At 44.1% G+C, this 12488-nt stretch overlaps 1 protein-coding gene across 2 annotated transcripts in view; it reads left to right on the top strand.

Annotated features, from left to right (window-relative positions):
- The window catches only part of uri1 (URI1 prefoldin like chaperone), a 44536-nt gene extending 32800 nt beyond the window's left edge, over positions 1 to 11736 (top strand). Inside the window, exons 8-11 of one of the 2 annotated variants that reach the window (XM_067997968.1) lie at positions 4096 to 4381; positions 6779 to 6921; positions 7047 to 7293; positions 11047 to 11736. In XM_067997968.1, the coding sequence (XP_067854069.1) occupies positions 4096 to 4381; positions 6779 to 6921; positions 7047 to 7293; positions 11047 to 11241 (871 nt within the window). In that variant the 3' untranslated portion in view covers positions 11242 to 11736. The remainder of the gene's footprint in view (positions 1 to 4095; positions 4382 to 6778; positions 6922 to 7046; positions 7294 to 11046) is intronic. The other variant, XM_067997969.1, reaches the window with a different exon arrangement.
- Positions 11737 to 12488: the final 752 nt, after the last annotated feature.

Raw genomic sequence — 12488 nt, forward strand, 5'->3', positions numbered from 1 at the left:
TTGTAAAATAGCATATTACAAATTACAATTACTGTCAGGAAAATTCCTCCTGTTACTTTTGTCCTCACCAAAAATATGTCTCTGCCTGCAATGTGCCATCTGCACCCAGGCCCCTAGCACTCTGAAACCAGCCATGAGAAGGTACGTAAGAACAGCCTAGGATTAAGTTTCCTCACTCTCTATCTGTGGGGAACTGCCTGTTCTCTAGTCAATATTTCCCTAATATTGCTGATTTGATAACTCAGTGATTGGAGGGTCTCAGGTGCCAACCCACAACCTGCCAATCTGATGTGGTCTTCCACCCCATTGCCCTTATGGACACTTTTAAATAAATATTCTGGTATGATTAGAAATAGAATTGGTGTTGAAAACCAGTTGTACATATAACAATGCATTATAATGAGTGATATTGGGCCTGATTTTAGCAGGCCGGCGGGTTGGGTTTCGGGTGCGTGGTCTCCGCGCCCGGTGAAATTAGTGGGTTGCCCGCGCGATCGTAGCAGGCAATCCACTAATTGGAATCACTTACCTGCTCCTCTGGGCTCCGCGCTGCTGGTCTGCGCGTCGGCGGGCTGCGCATGCGCAGTACGATCTGTCAGCTGGAGGCGCTCTAGTTAAAGGGGCAGTCCTCCACTGACAGATGCTGCAACCAATAGAACAAATTACAGCATGGAACAGCCCAGGGGGAAGGCTGCTCCCAGTTTAATGATGCCTCACCCCAGGTATCATCAGATGGGGTGAGGAGGAGGGAGAGGACAGAGATCTTCCACCCGGCGGGCGGGAGGAAGCGGCCTGCCTCTGCCACCAAGAAGGCCTGGCTCGAGGTGGCAGAGGGGGTCACCTGCGCCACCAACATATCGCCCACCTGCATACAGTGCAGGAGGTGCTCCAATGACCGCAGTAGGTCAGCCACAGTGAGAACACGTAGTCTTTCCCCTACACTCAGTCTGCCACAACACTGCCCCCACCCCACATCTCCTTCGGCACCGCCAACACTACTCTGTCACATCACCCCTCATACCCACTCAAACCCCATCCTCATCTTACCTGCACCTACTCACCTCGCGGGTACTCACCCCGCCACTAACACGCAACCCAATCCTCATACAATCTCATGGCTCTATCCCATACTCACCCTCACGTGCATCTCCCTCACGGCCAGCCTCACTCAACCTGCCACCACCTGTGCTGCAGCCACAGGGCATGCATCACATATGTGCAGTAGGCAGCGTAAGGCAAACGTGTCGTGAGTATGAAGGGGATGCACAAGGGTGTTTGAGGGTTTGCCATGGGAGTTACCTATATTGAATTTCAGAGCAACAAACATCACACATTATATTGGCACCACCACTGCCATGTCTCTGCGAATCCTGTTTGTTGTGTACAATAATGCCTGCTCCTGGGTATCACTGAGGACCCACCACTGATGCCACCCATTGTGTTACTGCAGAGTAGGTGCAGGTGTATTTGCAGGGCTCTTCCGCGCAGTCGACTGAGAGACATCGGCGGTGTACCCGGCTGCACCCTGGAAGGATGCGGAGGAGAAGTTGTGGAGGGCAGTGGTGACTTTGGCAGCAACAGGTAGGAAGATGGTGCTCGGGCCAGCCAGGAGCAGCTCGGCATGAAAGAGGCTGCAGATGCCCACGACTACATGTCGAGTGAATCTGCGCCTCCGTGTGCAATGCTGCTCAGAGAGGTCCGGGGAGCTGCGCCTCGGTCTGTGGACCCTGTGGCGAGGGCAGTGCCCTCTGCGACGCGTCTCTCTCTGCGGTAGCCCTCCCTCCTGCTGTACAGGTGGATGTGTCACAGCACTCTGTTGTGGAGCTCCACGTGTCAGAGGTGGACGGCGTGGATGGTGAGGCTGGCGATGTTGTGCGCCCTCCGAGGAGGTCCTGACTGCAGCTACGGCAGCCCCCATCCGCAAGATGTACATCTGAGGGGGTCTGTAAGGTAGGCACATGTCTCCGGACCCCGGGGTGAGTGTGCAGGTTGGTGACTTTGACCGTCAGGAGGGGGGTGGTGGAGGCCACACTTTGTCCCAAGTGACGGAGCGGCCTCCTGCAATGGGTGAGGGTCCCCCCCCCCCCACCTGTCAAATGGACCTTTGCAGCTGCCACAGGCTGACGGCTGCAACACGTCCAGTTCAACTAGGACTGTTTCCCCCAGTGTGGGAAACAGTCCCATGTTTATCCAAAATCACAAACAGTCCGTTAATCAGGTCAGTTAATGACCTGAACGAGCAAAGTAAATACACTCAAGTGGCATCCCGCTGGCTTTAATTGCCTGCGGGATTCCCACCAGCAGGGGCTGCGCACGCAGCCCCGCACGTCAGCGCGGAACCCGGAAGTGGCCGGGATCGCAGCGCGATCCAGTCCCGCACGTGGAAATTGACATTTTCGAGCCCACCCTGCCGATAACGCACAGGGAACCCGCTGCTAAAATCGAGCCCAATGTGTGTATTAAATAGCATGTAAATGTAAAAATTGTAATACCGTGCCTATCAAGTGCAGCTTCATACTGTATCATCTTTTATCATGCTGCCCCAATCTGGTAATCAGTCAGCAGTAAGGAAATTTGCTTTAAAACAAAAGTTGGTATAATATTACATAAAAGAAAATACAGAGAGAAATTCAAGGCTTTAATCAAATTGGTCAAATTTCACCTTACAAATCACTTGAGCTTCTGCTGTTGTGGTTTATGAAGTCAGTTGAATGTCTAGATTGAATTACAGTTATTTATCTGTTATTCTGTATCTGCCATTGGTATAGATTTACAAGATTTTGTGATTGCAGTGGAGTCAACTTGTCAAGTATTAATTATTTTAAATAAAATAAAAGTACTCAACTTTCATTCCCCCAAATAACTTTTGATCTGATCATGTTAAATTATTGCTGATCAAGAGACTTGCAAGGTATGAATGGGAGTTTTATTCACTTTTGATTTATTATCAAATCTTCAGAACTATTGAGGATATTAAATGTGAAGTATTGGCATTCAAATTGCACAGTGGATACAACTGATCAGTTTTTGGTATTTATGGTCGGTTCACAGCTTTTAATGTAATGGATGTAGCCTTAATCAAGTTTGAATCTGTTTTGTTCAGTTGTCCTTCTGCCTAATCGGTCAAATGCAAGTATTGTAGTTCCCTCTATGTAATAGCCAAAAATGTCAGTTATTGGATCAGTCAATGAAAAAAGCAATTTTTTTCTTTTTATATATTTATTTTATTCATTGAAGCAACATCCATCTTGTAAAAGTGGAATGTAATTGTTAAAGTTGTCATAGAGTAAATTCAACTAAGGTTATCATAATGTAATTCCTTGCGTGTTGTCATGTTCTGGAGTGAAATTGGCAATAAAGGAATAAAAAAAATCAAAATCACCTTGAAGAGAACCATTTCATGAGAACTGCTGTATGTCTGAAATTTGTATTAGCCGAACTCAGAAGAAATAAAGTCTTATTGTAATGAAAAATAATTATTCAGTGAAGAGTATGAAAGCCATCAGAACTTATGGGACACATAGTTTTAATGTTAATACTATTGTTCTAAAAGTATATTGATCAGTAAACTTTTCAAAATTGGTGTACCATTCAGAGGAAAACATCCCTAGAGACCAGGGAGCCCCAAAGATTGTGGAAAGAAAAGGATGCTTCAAGTGCAAGATAATTATTTCCTTGCCCACTCCCTGATTTAAAATGACTGTTTGATTCCATTGCAGGGTTACAAAGTGGAAAAACTTCTATATATTTAACATAATGCCCATTTATTGTCTAAATTCCTTTGGGATTGAAGACCAACAAGCCGAAATTGATTTTGTATTATATTCTTTTTGACAGTATTAGTGAATTAGCAAATGCTTGCAGATATCTTACTTCATTGGCATATGTGTGTGATGTCACTTCAGGGAGCATGTTCCTCTAGCTATCTGAAATTGTTTTTAAAAAAATAGTGATAGCTAACTAAGAATACTAGTCAATAACTAACTGAGTCAACCATACCTTCTTTCACTATATTGTGGCAAAACTTTTGGATGAATTAACTCAATTGGACAAGCCAGTTACTACTATTGTATTAATCTTTGATTTTTAAATCAGAATGTCTGACACAGCTGATGGAAATAGTGAAGAAAGTAGCTCTTCTGAAGAAGAGAAGGACAAAAGCGTAAAGCCCAACATAGATGAGAGACCTGAATGGAAGAATCTTCCAGCTGTACATGAAAATGATGTCAACGAAGAAACTGCAGAATTGAGTCCACCTGCTACCCATATTAATGGCTTGGAACACAAGCACAGTCACGAAGATGATGACGACGAGGAAGTTACTGGAGATGATGACAGTGTTCCGACCATACACTTCACACACACAGTGGAACCAAAAAGAGTTAGTACATTTAATTTTTTAGCCCCTCAAATGTTTAATCTCCTTTAATGTTAATTTCTGGATTAGACAATTTAAAAAGCCCAAATGGGGAAAAGCTGGTTCCTGCAACATTTATTTTCAAAAGCCTCATTAAACTTATTGATTGCATTGAATGCACGTTTTAATGCTATTAATAAAGGCAGTAATTTGGAAGGTTAAAAATTACAGATTAAAACTGTATATATCCTGGACTATGCAATGAGCTCTTTTTTCTTTATTTTATTTAATGTGCCACAATTTATTCTAAAGTTGGAACATGATTCCAAGCATCAGAATTGTTACCAAGCTGAAAACTCATTTACCTGTACAATATTTATTTCCATTCAGTTAAGCACAACCATTGGTGTCAGAAACATGCATCTGTTTCACAGGTTTTTGGAGATTAGGGTAATATGTATTTTATTTCCCTATTTTATTGGTTCCTGTGCTAGACATAATACTCTGCAACTTTTTCTTCAAACTTTTTTCATCAAACCTATTTGTGAATCAACCCTACTTTTAAGGACTTTGATTAAAGTAACAAGTTTTCGTGTATTTTATTTCCCTGTGAAACATTTAAGTATAACTTAGATTTGCAATGTCAAGCAAAGTTTATTTTAAGGGGGGGAAGAGTACTGTGAAAATCCACTTAACATTTCACATGAAGTTTTATGGAATTTTTTTCTCTATTATAAATGTTCTTGAATGTGGTACAGTGCATTGGAATTGAAACTCTTGGTACTGATTGGGTTAGGCAGTTGCAACTCCCCATGCAGTTAGTTACTGAACCCAGCTGTGTTTTAATGAAGTGGCACCAGTTGAACAGTAGGTCCTTCCTAGAAATGGGAGGGAAGATAGTTAATTCACCAAGGAATGCACACGCTCCTCTTCATAGAACAACACAGCTGGGGGCTTAGGATCAAGTTGCCTGCCCTGTCTTTGTGTAATAATATCAAATATTGAGTACATCTTACGTATAGACTAATTGGACGCCAGCCTTCTAAATGGACTTGTCTTGTGCGATCAATTGCATGAATGAAAAATGTAGTAAAATTAAACTGTTAAAGTAAATCCTATAGGGCTGATTTTCCTCACCCCATTTCCCTGGGTGCAAGGATCAGGAAAAAGGAACAGAGTTCTGATTTGCTGGGTCTCCACTATTTATACATTTCCCCAGGATTTTTGGGACTTTCCTAAGTGCTGAAGCTGTGGCCTGCCCATTGATTCCACGTGGGTCACAGGCAGGCCATAGAGAACCGGAAGGCTCCATTCTCAGAGGCCTGAGCAGCGCTAGGCCCTGCAGTGGGAATGCCTTCTAATGGTCTGGGACAGGGAATACCTGTACTCCTGTCCAGCATCACCTGGAATCTTGTGTTACCATTTCATAAAAGAGCTACTTTAAGGAGAATTCAGGAACCTTTTGTGTGGACCTAGTCTTCAAAAACACATGCGAATAACTGAGAGAAGTGTGTGTTTGGTTGATATAAAGTCCAGTATTTACTCAGTTGAGTGCAAAGAATTTTGATATAAATATAATCCTAGCTGTTTCAACACGAGAGGATACATTTAGGCCCATTCGATCTGTGCTGGTGCATCAGAGCTATCTACTCTGATCCCACTTTCCTGCTTTTTCCCCATGCCTTTTAGTATTTTTCTTCAAGTGTTTGTTTAATTCCCTCTTGAATATTTGTTTATTTTTTAGTTCTGATTTTGGGACAGATCTTTCTCCCCAAGAAAACAAAAGCTTGCTTTTCAGTTAGTTTAGATCCTGATCCAATATTTCTTTTTCTATTATAATTTTAAAAAGCACTAGCACAGTCTGAAATAGAATAAATTCAAAAATTGTGCTAATTCAGCCAATGCTTGGTGTGCTGTTAATTTAAGTTCAGTATGAATTCACTAGATTTGCAGTCTATTATTTCCTTGGTTTTATCCAGTGATTTATTGCTATGCGACTTTAACTGGTGAGTGAGGGAAGAAAGAGCAGAAACCTTGAAAATAGTATCATGTTGTAGTCCATAGGTGTTTACTGTACTTTTTCTTTATCTTAAAGTAAAGCCAGTACAAACACTGCTTGTAGTTTCAATCTGACAACAGTTACTAAATAGCAGTTGTTTAAATAATCTAATTCTTTGAGGATTGGTGTAATGTTTTTATTGGATTTTTAATTCAGAGAAAGAAGTGTTATACAAGTTTCCTTTACAATTATATTATTTGTACAGATACACTCAATATTTAGGAAGTTAAAGAAATATAAAAAGTGTTATTCAGTTGAACTTTCATGTAGAGATGCTGTAAGTTTACATTTTGTCTTGAGATCTTATTTTTATGTTCTTAATGGTTTCTCAGCCTTGTGCCTTTGAAAATATATATTTCCAGGTAAGAATAAACACTGGCAAGAATACAACCTTAAAGTTTAGTGAAAAGAAAGAAGAGGCCAAGCGTAAAAGGAAAAACAGCACTGGCAACGGAAACTCCACTCCAGAGCTGCCAAATATCAAAACTCCTGCGGATATTTACAGGTATTTCTAATTTGCCAAATTTCTAAATGCCAAGTTCTCCTTTTGGCCTAGTTTTTCTTAATTTGTTACGCCATTTTTAGATCATAAGCGCAGTTTCTTATAGTCATGCTGTATTTTTGTTGTAGACTTTTTGTTGATGTTGTAAATGGAGAATACGTTCCTCGTAAATCCATTCTGAAGTCACGCAGTCGAGAGAACAGTGTATGTAGTGATACAAGTGAGAGTAGCACAACAGAGTTTGAAGACAGGCGGTGTACCTTACGATCTCTGAGTCATGAAGAAGTAACACACAGTGATGCTAGTGAATGCAGCATTTTGGAAGAAGAGGAAAACATTTCCAGTAAACCTCTTCCTTGGTCTAGCGCTTTTGAGGTAAGAGGTGATGCTTGTTTTGTATTTCGTTTTCAGATTTGCTCAATTTTCTTGGATAACCTACTTACTGTGTTTTAAACATTTGCCTGCAACTCAGTTACTACAACAAATTTATGAATCTGCAAAGGGTGTGCCCTTGGTGCTGGTTCACTGCAGAGTTTATGCCATGAATAAGTAAAGATCTGGTAATGTTACGGCCTTCCTCATGAGCAGAGTTACTTATGTAACATTTGTGGCCAATAGCACCATGTGATTTTGTTATCTTGATTTGTGAGTTCAGAAATTAATGTACACATGTAAGATTTAAACCTGACCATTCCTTCCTGTGAGCCTAGAGTTGAGGAAAAGAAGCTGTACAGTTCATGGGTGCAAGCAGCCCTCTAGTACATCACCCAAGTGGCCCAATTATTCACAGTCACTGCCCAAGTTCACATATCAGCAGGCTGTTCAACTGTGGGAAAGGGGGGGGGCACTATAGCCCGATACTGTCCATGCCTTGCATCTGTCCATCCTTTCCTGTTTTCCTTCCTTGATAGCGATCTTGAGTGCAAACCTGGCTGACCTTTTCCCCACTCTAGCTCAAGGTGTCAAGGCCAATTATAGGGTGCCCCTACAATTGCTTTGGCTCAGATCACCCAACACTGAGTAGAGACCAGGGGCCCGATATTAGCACTCGCTATCGGGTGCGTTCTCGGCAGGGGGGCCTCGAAAATTGCGAAATCCAGGATCCCGACCGGATCCTGCCTCGATCCCGCCCACTTCCGGGTTCCCCGCTGACGCGCCAGCGTGTGCGCGCAGCCCCCGCTGGTGGGAATCCCGCAGGCAATTAAAGCCAGCGGGATGCCACTTGAGAGTATTTACTTAGCTATTTCAGGTCATTGACTGACCTGATTAAGGGACTGTGTGTGATTTTGGATCAACATGGGACTGTTTCCCACACTGGGGGAAACACTCCCAGATCGAATGGACGTGTTGCAGCTGTCAGCCTGTGGCAGCTGCAAAGGTCCGTTTGTCATGTCGGGGGGGGGGGGGACCCTCACCCATTGCAGGAGGCCACTCTGTCACTTGGGACAAAGTTTGGCCTCCACCACCTTCCTCCTGACGGTCAACGTCACCAAACTGCACACTTACCCCGGGGTCCGGAGACATGTACCTACCTTGCAGACCCCCTCAGATGTACATCTTGCGGATGGGGGCCGCCGTAGCTGCAGTCATGACCTCCTCGGAGGGCGAACAGCATCACCAGCCTCGCCATCCACGCCGTCCACCTCTGACACGTGGAGCTCCACAACAGAGTGCTGTGACACATTCACCTGTACAGCAGGAGGGAGGGCTACCGCAGAGAGAGATGCGTCGCAGAGGGCACTACCCTTGCCACAGGGTCCACAGACCGAGGCTCAGCCTCTTGGACCTCTCTGAACAGCAGTGCACACGGAGGCTCAGAGTCACTCGACATGTAGCCGTGGACATCTGCAGCCTCTTTCATGCCGAACTGCTCCTGGCAGGCCCGTGCACCATCTTCCTACCTGTCGCTGTCAAAGTCACCACTGCCCTCCCGAACTTCTCCTCCACAGCCTTCCAGGGTGCAACCGGGGACATCGCCGATGTCTCTGTCATCTGCGCAGAAGAGCCCTGCAAATACACCGACACCCACTTTGCAGTGACACAATGGGTGGCATCAGTGGTGGGTCCTCATAGTGATACCCAGGAGCGGGCATTATTGCACAAACCGGACAGGATTCGCGAAGACATGGCAGTAGTGGTGCCAATATAATGTGTGATGTGAGTTGTTCTGAAATACAATATAAGTAACAACCATGACAAACCCTCAAACACCCTTGTGCATCCCCTTCATGCTCACGACACGTTTGCCTTACGCTGCCTACTGCACATATGTGATGCATGCCCTGTGGCTGCAGCACAGGTAGTGGCAGGTTGAGTGAGGCTGGCCGTGAGAGAGATGCACGAGAGGGTGAGTATGGGATAGAGCCATGAGATTGTATGAGGATTGGGTTGCGTGGTAGTGGCGGGGTGAGTACTGGCGAGGTGAGTAGGTGCAGGTAAGATGAGGATGGGGTTTGAGTGGGTATGAGGGGTGATGTGACAGAGTAGTGGTGGCAGTGCCGAAGGAGATGTGGGGTGGGGGCAGTGTTGTGGCAGACGGAGTGTAGGGGAAAGACTACGTGTACTCACTGTGGCTGACCTACTGAGGTCATTGGACCGCCTCCTGCACTGTATGCAGGTGGGCGATATGTTGGTGGCGCAGGTGACCCCCTCTGCCACCTCGAGCCAGGCCTTCCTGGTGGCGGAGGCGGGCCGCTTCCTCCTGCCCGCCGGGTGGAAGATCTCTGTCCTCCCCCTCCTCCTCACCCCATGTATTGATACCTGGGGTGAGGCATCATTAAACTGGGAGCAGCCTTCCCCCTGGGCTGCTCCATGCAGTCATCTTTGCTATTGGTTGCAGCATCTGTCAGTGGAGGACTGCCCCTTTAAATAGAGCGCCTCCAGCTGACAGATCTTACTGCGCATGCGCAGCCCGCCCGACGCGCAGATCAGCAGCGGGGAACCCGGAGGAGCAGGTAAGTGAATCCAATTAGTGGGTTGCCTGCTGCGATCGCGTGGGAAACCCACTAATTTCACCGAGCGCGTTACCAACACGCCCGCTTGCCCATCCGCTGGGAACCCGCACCCCTGGTAAAATCGGGCCCCAGGGATCAAACCTGGGACCTTCCTGATATGTAAGGCATATTACCATACTGAGGAGCACATTTATGCACTTAACCACCTGAAGCAATACTCCCTCCCAGTCCCATTGCTGAAATCTGCCCAGGTTATTATGAAACATGGTTTCTACTTCGAACCAATTGTGCATTATAATTGCAAACAACAACTCAGACATACTGTTCTAGCTGCAGATGGGTTAGGCACACAGTTCACCTGTATAGTTTTGCATTGCTGGCCTGTATGACCCCCCCCCCCCCCCCCCCCAAACATTAGTGAAGATCTGCAACCAGAAAATGAAAGCTACGATCATAACTTTTGAATAGTTGGCTCTTGAGTTGCATGTTGTAGCCTGATAAGATTCTGATTCAACAATGATGAAACATAGAAGATTCTGAGAGGGCTTGACAGGGTAGATGCTGAGAGGCTAGAACTAGGGGGTGTAGTCTCAGGATAAGGGATCAGCCATTTAGACTGAGAAGAGGAGGAATTTCTTCATTCAGGGTTGTACATTTTTGGAATCTCTACCCAGAGGGCTGTGGATGCTCAGTCGTTGAGTATATTCAAGATGTGGAGATGCCGGTGATGGACTGGGGTGGACAAATGTAAGGAATCTTACAACACCAGGTTATAGTCCAACAGTTTTATTTGAAAATCACAAGCTTTCGGAGATTATCTCCTTCGTCAGGTCATCTCACCTGACGAAGGAGATAATCTCCGAAAGCTTGTGATTTTCAAGTAAAACTGTTGGACTATAACCTGGTGTTGTAAGAGTATATTCAAGGCTGTGATCGATAGATTTTTGAACTCGAGGAATCAAGGGATATGGAGATCGGGCAGGAAAGTGGAGTTGAGGCCGAAGATCAGAAATGACCTTATTGAATGGCAGAGCAGGCTCGAGGGGCCATATGGCCCCTACTGCTTCTATTTCTTATGTTCTTATGCCTGCTGTAATTATTGTATGTAAAATCTTAATTAAAACATCTTACTAAATCTAACATAAGCACAATTAATATTTCTTATTTCTGATAGGCATTTTCAGGCACTGTAGTGGAAAAGGAACATATCTCACCTACGTTAATTTCACATCCTCCTATTGCTCATCCTATCCTACCCACAATTCCTGAGAAGAAAGTGTCTGAGGAGGAAAGTCTTCTTGAAACTCCACAAGAGCTTCCAAAGAGGGTTTCAAAATTTAAAGCTGCTAGGATGCAGCAGAGAAAATGAACTTTCTTCAACACCATCTGTTTCATGTTTTGTGGCTGAATTAAAATTTAATAAACAGGATCTTTGCACAGTCCAGGTTTGCGCAAAGTCCTGTTTGATTTCCTGTTAAAACATCTTTTAAGACTTGTGTTTTTTCCAATACATTAATAAGTTGAATGTTTGTTTCCAGAGAAAGAATTCTTGAATGTGGAACTGATTTTATAAGATTTCCACAATGCAATATTTTCCAGCCGTTCTTAGGTTCTATTAGTTGGCCCATAAAGAACGTTACAGCCATGTTTCTTTATAAATTTGATCTGCTCCACTTAGCTGTGTTTATTTTGACATACTGAATACATAAAAACTACTGCAACTGTCTTTTCTCAAGCTGCAAATGTCCTATTTTGTGTACAATTCTTAAAAGGTCTTTGTAAAAATGTTCACTGGAAATTGACGAGCTTCCATGTTCAAAAGCATTTGTAAAATTGTGTTGTGCATTAGTCTCATTTTAATAAATTTTTGCATGACAAAGTGCACCTTTGTGCAGTTAAAATTATTTGGGTGTTATTTTATTGCGATTTAGTAAAACTATAGACAATCATAGAATCATAGAAGTTACAACATGGAAACAGGCCCTTGAACATGATTTGTTACTGTTTACAATATATAATTATGCCACTGCCCATTTTATGTGGGGTTTTGTTATTTATAGCAGCAGCAGGTGTCATTGAAATGCCAGCTCTCTGGACATAGTGCATAGGCTAATGGTAGGCTTTGAATGCAGCTGACAGTCACTTGTGGGCCACATCTACTTCCCCAGGACGGTATCCGTGCTGTGTTCCATGTGTCTCCTTTCACAACCACCTGGCTGTAGGATGTTAGGACAATAGGTCTTGCACCTTCTTAATGGAATTTTTAGTCCAGTTGTTTTATTTTACCCTGTGGGGAAGTGCCTACCATCTAATGGCTAATTGGGTGGCACATTTCAAATCCCGAGTTCACTTTAAGGGCAGTTGTGGGTTGCATCTTTCTGTGGTGTAATAGATTGATGAATCTCTCAGAATGCCCTAAATCAATACACTGATTGGAATTATGGCTTTCAACAAAAAGTTAATGAATAATACAGCGCTAAATGATTGTGATATCATTGACTGCAGACTATTCTTGATAAACCTGCAGTAATCCCAAGGAAATTCTATGTCTGCTATGTATTTATTATGCAGCTGTATCAACTTTGGGGTACTCGTACCTTCTCGTGTGCATTTATC

The sequence above is a fragment of the Heptranchias perlo genome, chromosome 16 (genome assembly GCF_035084215.1).
Source record: "Heptranchias perlo isolate sHepPer1 chromosome 16, sHepPer1.hap1, whole genome shotgun sequence".
Classification (NCBI taxonomy): domain Eukaryota; kingdom Metazoa; phylum Chordata; class Chondrichthyes; order Hexanchiformes; family Hexanchidae; genus Heptranchias; species Heptranchias perlo.